General features: G+C 34.5%; 2 protein-coding genes across 6 annotated transcripts; one reads left to right on the top strand and one right to left on the bottom strand.

The window, feature by feature from the left end:
- The first annotated feature begins 1137 nt into the window (after window positions 1-1137).
- LOC114183542 (ascorbate transporter, chloroplastic) lies at window positions 1138-7167 on the top strand. 2 transcript variants are annotated; one of them, XM_028070597.2, is made up of 11 exons: window positions 1138-1459; window positions 2340-2899; window positions 3346-3453; window positions 3668-3823; window positions 4875-5090; window positions 5179-5388; window positions 5520-5657; window positions 5880-5981; window positions 6086-6151; window positions 6392-6476; window positions 6562-7167. In XM_028070597.2, the coding sequence occupies exons 1-11, from the start codon at window positions 1405-1407 to the stop codon at window positions 6657-6659; spliced, it is 1794 nt and encodes a 597-aa protein (XP_027926398.1). In that variant the 5' UTR covers window positions 1138-1404; the 3' UTR covers window positions 6660-7167. The 2 variants fall into 2 exon arrangements, with proteins under 2 accessions (XP_027926398.1, XP_085529689.1); XM_085673563.1 differs by lacking the exon at window positions 2340-2899 and having other exon boundaries at window positions 1141-1459.
- Window positions 7168-7876: 709 nt separating this feature from the next.
- Window positions 7877-13367, bottom strand: ORC5 (origin recognition complex protein 5). 4 transcript variants are annotated; one of them, XM_028069968.2, is made up of 5 exons: window positions 13259-13367; window positions 9397-10260; window positions 8886-9311; window positions 8430-8736; window positions 7877-8319 (listed from the first exon to the last, which is right to left on the bottom strand). In XM_028069968.2, the coding sequence occupies exons 2-5, from the start codon at window positions 10230-10232 to the stop codon at window positions 8266-8268; spliced, it is 1623 nt and encodes a 540-aa protein (XP_027925769.1). In that variant the 5' UTR covers window positions 10233-10260; window positions 13259-13367; the 3' UTR covers window positions 7877-8265. The 4 variants fall into 4 exon arrangements, with proteins under 4 accessions (XP_027925769.1, XP_027925766.1, XP_027925771.1 ...); XM_028069965.2 differs by lacking the exon at window positions 13259-13367 and adding an exon at window positions 12297-13194; XM_028069970.2 differs by lacking the exon at window positions 13259-13367 and adding an exon at window positions 12297-13047 and having other exon boundaries at window positions 7877-8316.
- Between the last annotated feature and the right edge of the window lie 431 nt (window positions 13368-13798).

Below are 13798 nucleotides of genomic sequence, written 5' to 3'. Positions count from 1 at the left end.
CAAAACAAAACAAGGGCATGAGGATGAACCCTAACCCAAACCTACGTACTCGAACAGGAAAAGGAGAAGAAAGGACAAGAAAGTCCTAAGGTTCATTTACTTGAAGGTAGAATAGACTTAGCTAGCTCGAAAATGGAAGGTTTTTGTGTCCTAGCAGAGCTCTCAAGTGCTACAAGGGAGGGGGAGAAACTCCTTTTCAAAATTGAGACAAGTGAGGGCATTAAGACTGGAAATGGGGGTCTTGGAGATTTTCAAATTGAGCTGATTCTGGACCCTCAAATAAGTCAGGCCCAAACTCCCTCTTAAAACAAAAATTAATTAAAAAGAGTTTTACAATATCTTTTTCCAATATGAACTTGTTTTGTCCTAATCCAAATGGGCAGAATCAAACTCTGTAGACTAAACCAAATTGACACCTCTAATTAGCATAGTAATAATATGATTGATCCGATTGGATCTGCCGTTATCATAATAGTGATCTTAATGAATCATATTTTGATCCACTGCACCGTTTAGTTAATCTTGATTGTTACCCTACAATAATTTTTAGATCTGAATTAAAATAAAAAATTCTACAAATCGTAATCACACTCAATGATTAACACACTTCATTAGTGGGAAATGAGTTCTGTGAAGCTTCAAATTAATAATTTTGCAATTTTATGGAACTCCTCTCTTTGAGAAACACATGTTCCCATACAAAACCACAACACTTTTAACGTTGGTGAAGCAGCCACGTGTCTAAAGCAAAATATTCCACGCGTGAACCTCAGAAAATAGCATCACTTAGTATCTTGGAAATACCGAAACAAAAAATTGAAGAAAATAATTAAATATATAATAAACAATATCAATATATTATTCTGCACTTTTCTGCAGGGACAAGCTGCCAAGACTTAGTTTTCAATTTTTTATATTTCCACAGTAACCCTCAGTTCACTTCCACTTATAATGTTACCAGTACCAAAAGTACACTGATCCAGAGGGGTATATCAATAATTTCATTATTTTTGTACAGTTGGCCTATTATTTGCAAGGATGACGTGCCACGTGTCACGGTCTCCGCCCCCATTTTTCTCGCTAAAAAGGCAACTAGAATTTCATATTCTATTCAAAAAAATTATGTAATTATCATGAAAAATTGTTATTATGATTACATGAACAAAAGGTTGTGAAAAAAAAACTTTTTTTCAGTTTTTAATGTTTTTTCAAAACAAGTTCTACTGGACGTTTTGCTTATCCAATACCTTAGCATAGCATGGAGGGAGAGATTTCCATTATCCATGGATGACATGACATCATTTTGCTGAATTTGAATTTTTTTTTTGTGTGCTGTGAAATGGTGTAAGACCCTTCTTCTCACTTTTCAGCTCTCAATTTCATAGCTCCTCACTTGCATTACCAATGGCTCTGGGTGGTTTGGTTTCCAACACAAACTTCACTTCTTTCATTGGACCAGGTTTTTCTTCCTCAACCATCCTTACTTTTCACTCTGCTAATTTTTTTTTCTTATGTTATTTTACTCGGTTATTCTTATGGATTAAATTATCACTTGCTTTGTTCTTTTTTCTTTCAAGCTTACTATTGCTAGAGATTTCTTTCCCTTTTTCTTCTCATTATTGTTATTATTTTTGGAGCTGGTGAAAGTTGTTTGGTATAGAATCAGTCTACTCTTCAGGGTTATACTTCGTAGAGGTTTAGATAGTAAAGCCAAACGTTGGAGTTAGGTAAAGATTTTATTGTACAAAACACATTTTCCCAGTCTTTTTATAGCAGGAAGGAGGGGGAAGTTGTGGAATGATGATGACCTTTTTCTGTTCTGTGCCAACAATTGCTTAGAGTGGCTTTTGGTAAAATTCTAGCAATTTCTTAAAATGCTTTAGTTGTGAAATTTTTTAGTATTCAGGGTTATTATGTTTTTCTGAATGGTTTAGCTTGGTTGCAAGTAACCTCTTACAATGTACGCTTCACTCATTTGACTCTATACAATCCAATTAGTTCTCCAACGGAAAAAAACATTTGACATTCCACTTTCGGAAACCAAGATTTTCTTTATGGTATTTGACGCACCATAGTTGCCAGAATTTATACATACATATCTATGGGGATGTAGATGATCTGATAAAATTAGGGATGGAGAAAAGGATGATAACTTTTTCGGTAGTTTATTTTCATAAGAGAATCACATATTGGTCAGCAATGCATGGAAATTATGGTAATTTTGAGATTGTGTATCAATTAGGTTTGATCTTGATCCTCTGGAAACCCTCTAAGCTTGCTTTATGTAGATCACTAGAGCAGACTATGAACAAGTTTTAGCAACTGTTTGATATGGGCAGGAAATTTATATCATTTGGGAAAGGATCTATCACCTCAAAGAAGGGACATTTCTTGTGCATTTGTTGCACGTTATGGTGGCCAGATTGCAAAGGATCATTTCTCAAGATGCTGGCTTGGGATGCGTTTTCATGCTAGAGAGTCTTTGAATGAGAAAGTTTCAAAACTAATACCAACATTTGAAGATGAAGTGCAGCGTTGTTCTTCAATATCACAGAGACCTATTCACTGCATGAACATGAAACTAAACGCCAGCAGAAGATGTCAATGCTACCTGTCTTCAGATCTCTGTAGCTGTAGCCTTATTCAACAAAGAGCAGTATATGGACTAAGTTTTAACAAACTTGGTAAGGCTAATCCGGCTTGTGTTCATTACAAGTCTGAGGATTATGATATTACAGAATCAGAGGTGAATCCTCTTGCATCAGCTGAAGGAACAGGTGAAGCCATTCTCTTCGAAGGGAATGTTCCACAAGTATCTTCTTGGTGGCAGAAGTTTCCTAAGCGTTGGGTTATTGTATTGCTATGTTTTTCAGCATTTCTGCTGTGCAACATGGACCGTGTGAGTGTTTTCATGTGGTATTTATTCACACAATTTAAATTCCAATATGTTAATGTTTTCATTGGGTTGGCATTGTAAAGTCTCTACAATCTCCAATATTGTGCTACATTTTATGCAGAAGTTGATATTATGATTTTTTCCTTGAACTAGAATTTGGATCCTTTCTTATTACATACTAACAAGACAATGTGATGTTGTGAGAAAGATAAAAAGAAAATTTAATAGATCCGGCATAAATAATGGTTGGCCCTGTTATAACTTTTTGTGTCTCAATTCAATCTCTTATATCACATTGTGATGTTAGTAACATGAGTGTGTCCAAATCTTTTCAATATGAACTACTGATGTAGTTGTGTTTTTGAATTTCCCTATTCTTGATATTTGTGTTTTTAATATGAACAACTGATGTTTCTTCTCGTTCTTTACTTGTCCATTATATTATACAGGTGAATATGAGCATAGCAATACTTCCAATGTCGCAAGAATTTAAGTGGAACAGTGCAACAGTTGGCCTCATTCAGTCATCTTTTTTCTGGGGCTACCTTCTTACCCAGGTGTGATCGCTATACCCTCCATTCTAAACATAGTACTTTAAACAACATATTGATCTGATACATTTAACTTCTTGTACGCAATAGAGTACCTCTGCTAGTTGAGCTTGGCCCAAATTTTGTATGTTTCTTAATAGAAATACAGTTCTTTAATTGTCTTTTCATAGTTGCGTACTGACATGCGTTTATGCAATGTTGTTTTGTTTTTCTGGTTTAGATCCTTGGTGGCATATGGGCAGACAAACTTGGTGGGAAACTAGTGCTAGGTTTCGGAGTTGTCTGGTGGTCAATGGCAACAATTTTAACACCTATTGCTGCAAGAATTGGGCTCCCTTGTTTGCTTATTATGCGTGCATTTATGGGGATCGGTGAGGTTGGTCTATCATATATCTGTACTACTTCCATGGTTTCATCAACTTGGTTAAGAAAACAAGTTCGTATGGTCCCTTATCCAGCCATCTATTCTAATGCAAAACCAATTATCAGCTTTAAAAAAGGATAAATGAAAAGAAAATTACAAAAGTGGAGTTAGATTGAACTTTTCTTCCTTCTTCAAATATCTTTATAAAGACAAAATATGAGTTTCGTCAGTAAATTAGGAAGGTTGAAATTCTGGTGTTAAACTCAGATTATGATAGGAAATAAAATCTGTATAGTTGAGGGGAAGATTAGTCTGGACCAAATCATTTCCTGATATGTTGATATTATAGAAATAGAAATAGGCTGTTTTTATTCCTTTTCTATTTATATGCTGTAAATAATTAACATGAGAATCAGAATAAAGTTATATATATATATACATATATATTCCCTTCCCACTTATAAGTTTCTAAAGCGCTGAACAGGTAAGAGGAGTTCTGAATCGTCTTAATAATCTCCAAAGACTCTTAGGATATCGTATGATTCATCTTGGCAAAAATACTAGAATAGGATGTACATATGTTAGATTTGATCTATCATACACTTTATAGCAATACTTGAGGACTTCACACACGTGATAAACAGATCAGCGTTCTGTAAAATTTCATCTGAATCTTAAAGCTTTTTATGCTCCTCAAAATTTGGAGTGTAAACTGTTTAGGCTCTGACAAGCTTTATTATGGACTTTTGGTCGATAAGATTGCTTGCAACTTTGTATCATGTAAGCATGAAGAAAAAGTTAGAAAACTAGCCTCAAAGCATGAACTTTATTCTCCTTTAAAACAGACAGGGCAAGGGATGCACAATGCAACCAAGATGGACAAACATAGCTTCATAGTTTATGATTCCTACCCTCAAAAACCAAGATATCCATGTGTAAAATAATACAAACAAATGGACTATATTTTACCATATGAATGATCTCATGTTGAAAGTCTATGCATGTAGACATGAATCTTAGTCTTAAGATTTAGAAACCCACCTTGCTAATCCTTTATTTTCAGGGTGTTGCCATGCCTGCTATGAATAATATGCTTTCCAAGTGGATTCCAGTTTCAGAGAGAAGCAGATCACTTGCCCTAGTATATAGTGGCATGTACCTTGGTTCAGTGGTTGGCTTGGCATTCTCACCATTACTAATCCAAAAATTTGGGTGGCCATCAGTTTTTTACTCTTTCGGATCCCTTGGAAGTATCTGGTTTACCTTGTGGTTAAGAAAGGTAAGTCAATTTCACTTTGTGGGACACTTCTTAGTTTCCTGCTTAGCCTGTTGACTCATTTCCTTTCCTCTCTCTTGGGCTCTACCAGGCATATAGCTCCCCAAAAGATGACCCAGATGTTGGCGTAGAGGAGAAAAGGCTCATACTAGAAGGCAATGTATCAAATGCACCTGTTTCTTCCATTCCTTGGAAATTGATTTTATCAAAAGCACCGGTTTGGGCTCTTATAATCTCTCACTTCTGTCACAATTGGGGGACTTTTATTCTTCTGACCTGGATGCCTACTTATTATAATCAGGTACTAACTTTTTAATAAATTTAACTACTTTCTTTAGTTGTATGTATCTATAAAATGAACTCAGTGTTAAGTACATTACATTACATTTCTGCTTTTAGGCTTCTGAATGAATAGACTAATAATTTTCTCAGGTTCTGAAGTTCAACCTCACTGAATCTGGGCTCTTATGTGTTCTTCCATGGTTAACCATGGCTGCTTTTGCAAATATTGGTGGGTGGATTGCTGACACACTTGTGAGAAAAGGCCTCTCCATAACAACTGTTCGAAAGGCAAGAAAATCATTGCTCTTGTAGCATAATTGTGTCATGCATGGCCAACTGCTATATATATATATATATATATATATATATATGATGTTCTTAGTGGAATGCCTTTTTTCTTAAATAATAGTGCTCAGGCATCCATTCATTTCGGTGCTAAATAGAAGGAAATATTTTGCATTGATTTCACTCTTCAAAATTTTCCTTCTTTTAATGCTTTTGAGTTTGCAGATCATGCAATCAATAGGGTTTCTGGGTCCTGCCTTTTTTCTTTCTCAGCTGAGCCATGTCAGAACACCTGCCATGGCTGTACTATGCATGGCGTGTAGTCAGGTTTGAGCTTCCTCTACTTTTTGAAGCATTAGAATCTCTACAATATGTTCTAAATATATGCAGAATCACCTTAATTTAACCATAATATGTTATTTTCTTGACAGGGATCTGATGCATTCTCACAATCTGGTCTCTATTCCAATCACCAAGACATTGGACCCCGCTATGCTGTGAGTATTTGCTTTGCTAATTACATTACAGCAATCAATAAACTGTCAAATGTGAGCTTAAAAAAGTGTTTAGTACTAATACTATTAGTAAAAAGAATATGGCAGATCACTGCAACAATTTTACAAAAGATTGAAGACTACAATACACTTCACTTCAATATTGTTCTTGATAGTCATGCATCAACTCAATGATACATCTAAATATGCATCTATCATATTATTCACGAGATTCAATTTCAGGGTGTATTGCTTGGACTATCAAACACAGCAGGAGTGCTTGCTGGTGTATTTGGTACAGCTGCAACTGGATTAATACTCCAGCGAGGTCTGAGAGTTCCCTCTTGATTTTGAAGTTTACCTTTTTTTGCAATTTTTTTCTTGGTTTCCAATCATGTGATCTTTTATTGCAGGTTCTTGGAATGATGTTTTTAAGGTTGCTGTTGCTTTGTACATAATAGGCACATTGGTGTGGAATATCTTTTCTACCGGAGAGAAAGTTCTTGACTGAAGATTACTAGTCAAGGAAAGTGTAGCCTTTTTAGCCATTGAAATATAGAAACGGATGGAACACTAATCAGATTACCAAAGGTGTCTTGGGAGATTAAACACCCTCAAAAAGTAGAAAAGAAAGAGACACCATGGAAGTTTTCACCATAAACCATGGCCTTTGATAAAAAAGTGTCTCCAAGAAATCTTGGATTAACTTTGCTCCTTTTCCTCAACACTCCTCTACAGTGAGTTTGTTTCTAAAATGAGTAAGTAAAGGTTTATATTGTAGTAAGATAAGCTTAGAATACACTTTAAATTAAGTCAATATTAGATACACATACATTTTTACTTGCTTACTTTATAGCCAAACTCAGTAATAAACACACTTTACTGGGCCTTTTCCCTTTTGCCCATGCCTTTGTTCCATGAACTCAAGTGCTTTCTGTATAGAAAGTCAATGGGCGTTTCCTCATGTCAAACCTCATCTAAGCATACACAAGCTCAATATATACACGTTCATTAGATTATTCAGCTATTTACTCTTTTATCTCTCTAACAAGGACATTTGTATCTTTATCTTTTTAATTTTATCGATGTTTTAAAAAATAACTGGCCATTAAAGTAATAAAAACACTAATGCACGATTTATTGATCTAATTTAATTGAGTTTGTGATGAAATTGGGTTGGTGATGATTAAGTATAGAGAAATGCTAGGAACATTCTATTTTGAATAAGTCTTTCCAATTGATTGAAAATTTTCTGAGTCTTGACAGTCTTACAACTTATTTAATGAATATCTGTTATAATTCTGTAATTTTTAGAAACTTTTCGTTACTAACAAAAAAATGTGTTAGAATTAGTATTTTTAAGTATCAACGTGCATATAATTTATAAAATGACAAAATATGATAAATTCAAATTAACAAACCATATAACATAGTATGCATCTGTGTACATAACATCCATGAGTTCATTTCACAATAGTTAGACACATACTGCCCTGAAATTCATACTAATAAAATAATTAAGACAGGAATATAAATTAAATTGACAACATTATCGTTGTCAACCATGGCTAATAGTGATAAAAATGTTCTACTCAGCAGGGAACTAGCGTATGAAAACCTGTTTACCAATTTTTGGGTGCTTGGTTGATTTGAATCGGTTCAATTGAGTCGCGATTTGACTGCTTTCGATAGAACGTTCAGTTAATGGTCAAACTGATAACACACTAATTGGTTTCCCAATAAACACGTACATCTTTCATTGTAATTCATAGAAACAAACACAAGAATTTTCCTGCCAAATCTTACAATACTAATCCCAACATTAAAGATTGTTTCAAAAATTAAGGTACATCTACAATGTTTCTTACAAGTTAAGATGTAAACAACTTCAAATAAAAATGTAAATGCAGATCTACAAGTAAACATAAAACCAGAAAAATATGTCACAAAGAATTCCCGCGCCCACAACACATTCAACAACCACTCTACACTATTGGTTTCACTTCAAGCATTCTAAGGAGATTCCATCTGTTTCATATTGATGACAGTAGAGGTTGTAAGCACTAGGCAGAAAAAGTTGATATCCCAGCTTTGTGAAACGTTGATGTCAAATATTACTAACTTCTATACAAATACTTTGATAATGGGAACTTAAGGCTCCTTGCAACCTGCTTAAGAAAATTGAAAGCATTACTTTTTGTTAGTAGTATATTTAATCTCTTTACATAAACAATAATACCAAAGAATTGAGGGGAGGGTTAGGGGGGGACATAGATGTCACCTTCAAAGCCAGATCTTCGGAAATGGTTGATCGATAACGAGTTGAGCCCTCAATTGGACAGCTTCTACCTTTGAATATAAGATTGGCATTGCAGAGACTAGACAGCTGCAAAAGAACATCAGACATTAGTCCACCACTGCCACCCTCAACTCCAAATCCATCATTGTTTGGTTCTTCATCATCTTCTCCGACTGATACAAGGCACTGAAAGATGGCTAATAACCTCTCCAATGGAAAAGTTCCAGGCCCTTTCATTAGTAGCTCCTCTTCCAAAGTTTCCTTCCGTTCCATCGCTTTCTCAGAGGGCCTACACATGAAAAAAGCACAACTCAGAAAATTGAGTACATGGGAAAGGCCAGAAAAAGGTTTCACATTCACAATGATGAAGAGTGTTAAATCATGCCACTTTGTGGTCATAACAAGACATATTTCGTATTATCAAATCATCATACTTACTTTCTCTTCCGCTTTCGATTATCAGAACCACCTTTGGAATCAAAAAGTGAAGCATCAAGAGTAGCTGGGTTTCTGGAGGCAAGGAATGCTGAAATCAGAAGATACTTTGAACTAGTAGACATATGAAAATCAAGACTGCCAAGTTCTTCAGATTTCTCCAATCTCCTGGGATTTCCCTTCCGCTTTTCCTCTTTCTGGGTCTCCACTTCAGTAGAAGAAAGGGATGAAACCTTAAATATCTCATTCAAAGAGGGGCCAATATGAGGGTTGATATGAGCAAGTAGCCTTCGCCTCATCTGTTGATCAGGAGCAACTCCTTTTCCCTTATCACTTAAAGGTTCACAATATTTTTCATATAGTGGCTTTAAGGCGGCAGACAAATCACCAACTTGCTTTGTAATTCCATAAAAAGACTTCAGAACTACACTGCAGGAAAAGACATAAAAGTCTTCACTATATGAAAACATGTAAAGCAGACAATGGAAAGAGATATGGGGATAAAGTATGTTACTCGAGAAATGAGGAATAAAGCTTCTGGTTCGCTTGGTTTCTCAATAATATTTGACGAATATCACCTTCTGTGTAATCAGGAAAGTAAACGGGGATAGGCTCTACATATCCCATGTTGGAGTAAAATGTGTCTGCGGAAGTACTACTGATAAAAATCAGACCCACCTCATGCATCTTTAGCATATCATAGAGATTAAACAGCAGGGGCAATATAGTAGAATTCTTATCCCATTCCTTAACAAGATGAAAATTGTCAAACACCAAGTAGATCATGTTTCCAGTTTTCTCTTGTGTCATCTTATTTGAGACCAACTTCTCTGACTTCTCTTTGAGATTGTTTATAACATTGGTCAATGCTTCCCGAAGAAAGTTGACAAAATCAGACGGTCTGTCACAGCGTTTTGCATTTGCATAACCATTGGCAGAATTTTTTCTATGGAGAAATAACTGATTTAGAATAGATTCAAACAAGATACCCTGGTTATAACATGTCCTACAACTAGAATAAACAAGAGGCCTTTTGAGATGCCTGAACAATCGAAGAATGATACTGGTTTTTCCGGTACAAGGGCCTCCATATACAAACAAAGGAAGCATTGGTGAATTCAAAGGTCCCAAAAGACGCACAATCTCAAGAATCTGATTTCTTCTACCAGGAAAGTTGGAAATTATGTCATCTAGACTGATTGGATCTCCTCCAACTAAAAGGTCGTTGATTGTCAGAGGTTCAAGGCTATTTACTTTTGCTGCAATTGCATTATTTGAAGTGGAAGTCGGAGATGAAGCCGAAGACCTTGTCATTCTTTTTGGGGTTTGTGAGACTTTCTCTTTATCCATTGTCTCAACCGCTAACGATCCTTAATTTCTGACAATGATGAAACCATCAATTAGAAATCAATGAAGAGGATACACCAACAAGTATGAATGCCAAATTGTTGGTTGCCAGACATATTATACCAACAACACAATGGTAACCCAAAACCCAGCCCAATATCATAATAAAAAAGTTCAACCAGGCACAAGTATGAAAAGACCATATTATATTATCATTTAATAGCACTTCATACATCAAAAATTCACAACCCCTGCGCCTCCCCCTTTTCTTCTATATGCAACCTTTGGGTCCTCAATCCACCATTTAAGTGGCCTCGATCAACATGAGTACATTATCCAATCCAATGAATACTCAGGTAAGCATTAAAAAACCACTACACAGATTCACATTCATATAAAGCATTGATTAATGTCAGACAGTAAAAAAAATTTAGTATGAAATGGAAGTTTCCTTTCAAGAACAAATCTAAATATTAATGATTTCAGTGATATCAATCTAAAACAAAAATGAAAATACAGCGTGTAAATGACATTAACTTGATCTGACAACAACTGGATCACATAACTCTCCACTTAAGGATTCACATCTTTTTACATGGAAAATAATGAGAAAATTTCCAAAAAATCAAAATATGTGAAGATCTTAAAAGAACGCTGTCATAGTGTGGGTGAAGAATCTAAAGACGAACTCACTCACTCACTCCCAAACATTATTCACTAATGTAAACTTCAAATCCAGACAGTCAGATAATGCATCATCCAGTTGTCATAGTTATTTAGCAATAAGGATTAAGAAGCTCCAGCAACATCACTCATATGCGTGGTCCGTAAAAGTATTTGCAAAACAGATGTAAACTTGAGAAAGTGAAGAATGGAGAATAATTTAGCAAGTTTTGAGCGACAACTGTAAAGAACCAGAACAAGAAGTCACTACGAGCAGAAAATACCATTAATGAAATGTAAGCAAACATATACTACTTAAAATTCAACCATACATATGTTGACAGTAACAAAGTGCCAAAATGTTAAATTCTTTAAAAATGAATTTATTGCTATTCAAATATGTATCTACATAAAGAGTTTAAACCCACAGCTTTTGCTGCACGAATATGTACATGCAAATACTTATAATGATTTTATCAAACAACAGTCCTATTTTCATATAGGTTTTTTGAATAGTGATCAAACATTGCATTATAAGCTGTGTGATATTTGTGTATAAGATATCCTTGTAAATTTCTTAGTTTTATAGCTAAAAATAGTTAATAGTACTTTCACATGTCAAACAACCTCTTCAGATATTCATTTCCAGAAATTAATAACACCTAATGCACCCTCTTGCACCAATTCTCAAAAAAAAAAAAAAAAAAAAACCTCGTATGTAAGAATTGCAGAATACCCTAGCAAGCTACCCTTAAATTCATCTAACCAAAACTTTGTTCTTCTTTAAAAATTCTACATAAACTTACAATCACAAGTTAGAACTTCCTTTTACCTTCTTGAAAGAACTTAAAGCACATAAAACCTCACAAGCACCAAATTTTCATTATCACCCAGCATCCTCCAATTATATTACATTAATTCTCATATAAAAACAACCACTCAAGCAGTAAACCAAAAGCACTTCCCCATCTAATCAAGAATTCCCATTCCCACAACACTACAATCACCCCTCTCCAGTAGAAATCATTAAAGACTGAAAAAAAAAACAATAACCTAAACTTTACCATTGCAAAACAAAATCACTAACACCATCTTTTGTTACAACATCATCCCCAGCTAGCAAAACAAAAAATAACCCAACAACAACAACAGCAAAAACAGCAAACATATACAGGTTACGTGGGGTCACAAAAAAAAAAAAACACATTTTGAAGATGACCCACGATTATGATTATTTACCACGTGCTAATGTCCGAAAGGCACTAAGATGTGGCAAAGATAAAATGGGAAAAGTTTTCTTGCATTCAAATAGAGCTAGGCAATCCATGTGTTAGAGAGAGAGAGCAAGAAAGAGCGAGGGAGGAAGAAGAAGACGAAGAGGTGGAGGAAGAGGGGATTGAGTACCTGAGAAGAGAGATAAGAAAGGGGTTTGCTTTGAAATGGAGGGAATTGGCGGTTGTGGGATGGACAGAAATGGATAGATAGAATGGAAGAGAGGGGTGATTGTCTTACAAAAAAAAAATATCCTGATTTGTTTTAATGTGTTTGGGAAAATAAAATTCAGAATAATGGAGTACTACAAGAAATTTGATAGGATGTAAAAAGTAATTATTCCCTCCTATGTTTTTGCTTTTCATCACTCTCAAACATTATTCACTAATCGACTCAAACAGATAATAAAAATAATGAAAGCGCTGTGTAACAGCACAACAATAAACTTTAGAAAGGAAAACCCAGAAAACAAAGTAGAAGCAATGTGGCCAAGAAAATCAATCTTTTATCCGACCCAACTCAGAGCAATTAATCCCAAGTAATAATAATCCATCTTTATACAAAACGTAATTTTCCAACAAAATTTCACACTTGATAAATTGGGCATCATCCCGTTGAAGTTAACTTTCAAGCACAAAGATTGGGGTCAAAGTAGAAGCAACGTAGCCAAGAAAATCAATCTCTAATCCGACCCAACTCAGAGCAATTAATGCCAAGTAATAATAATCCATCTTTGTCCAAGAAAATAATTTTCCGACAATATTTCTCACTTGATAAATTGGGCATCATCCCATTGAAGTGTACTTTCAAGCACAAAGATTGGAGTCACACTCCAATTCCTAATTTTTCAGACCCACTCTCAAAAAACTGAACTTTTCATTGTTGATCCCTCCCACAACAAAAAAAAAAAAAAAAGAAAAAAAAAAAAGAAAAATAGTAGATATTTCACATCCCAATGGAGAAAATAAACAGAACAGAAATTGCCCAACTTGAAAAACATAGCAACATTTGAGAATCTTGGACATGCAGTAGAATCTGTACGTTAGAGGACGAAAACTGTGTAGAACAGAGAGAGGGGGAGAGAGAGAAGTTACCTTATTGGTGAAATGAATGAAGAGATGGGAGAGGGCAAAGTATTTAATTGTGGGTTTGGGTTGCAAACTCAACAGTGATGGCGCCAAAACCAATCGACACGTAAAAAAAAGTGACCTAAGTTTTTTGGGTCGGCTCCTATATTTTCTTTGCTCCTATATTAGTGTTGGCAATGATATTATGGTTTTAAAACGAAATAATACGCAAAATGTCTTATATACGAGTATTTCAAAATATTAATGTATTTATATAATTAATTTTTATTTTATATATTATATTATATTTTATTAATTATTTTAATATATGTATATAATAGATATACGATTTTATTGAAAATTATATATGTTATTATATTAAGTACATGATATAATTAATACATTGTTCTTTAATTTACTTACATGTTATCATTTGTATTACAAAGAATAAACTTGATTATTTTATTAATTTTTGAATATACTAATTTTTATTTTTATTTTATAATTTGAGATCGGTAGAAAGCTTGAACATAATAAGTTTATTACATGTTGATATCATTGTGAGCA

The sequence above is a fragment of the Vigna unguiculata genome, chromosome 5, assembly GCF_037176805.1.
Source record: "Vigna unguiculata cultivar grain cowpea cultivar isolate G323 ecotype 2 chromosome 5, ASM3717680v1, whole genome shotgun sequence".
In the NCBI taxonomy this organism is placed as follows: Eukaryota; Viridiplantae; Streptophyta; class Magnoliopsida; order Fabales; family Fabaceae; genus Vigna; species Vigna unguiculata.
Note: the sequence above shows the minus strand (reverse complement) of the source record. Positions and strands in the feature narration are given on the sequence as shown.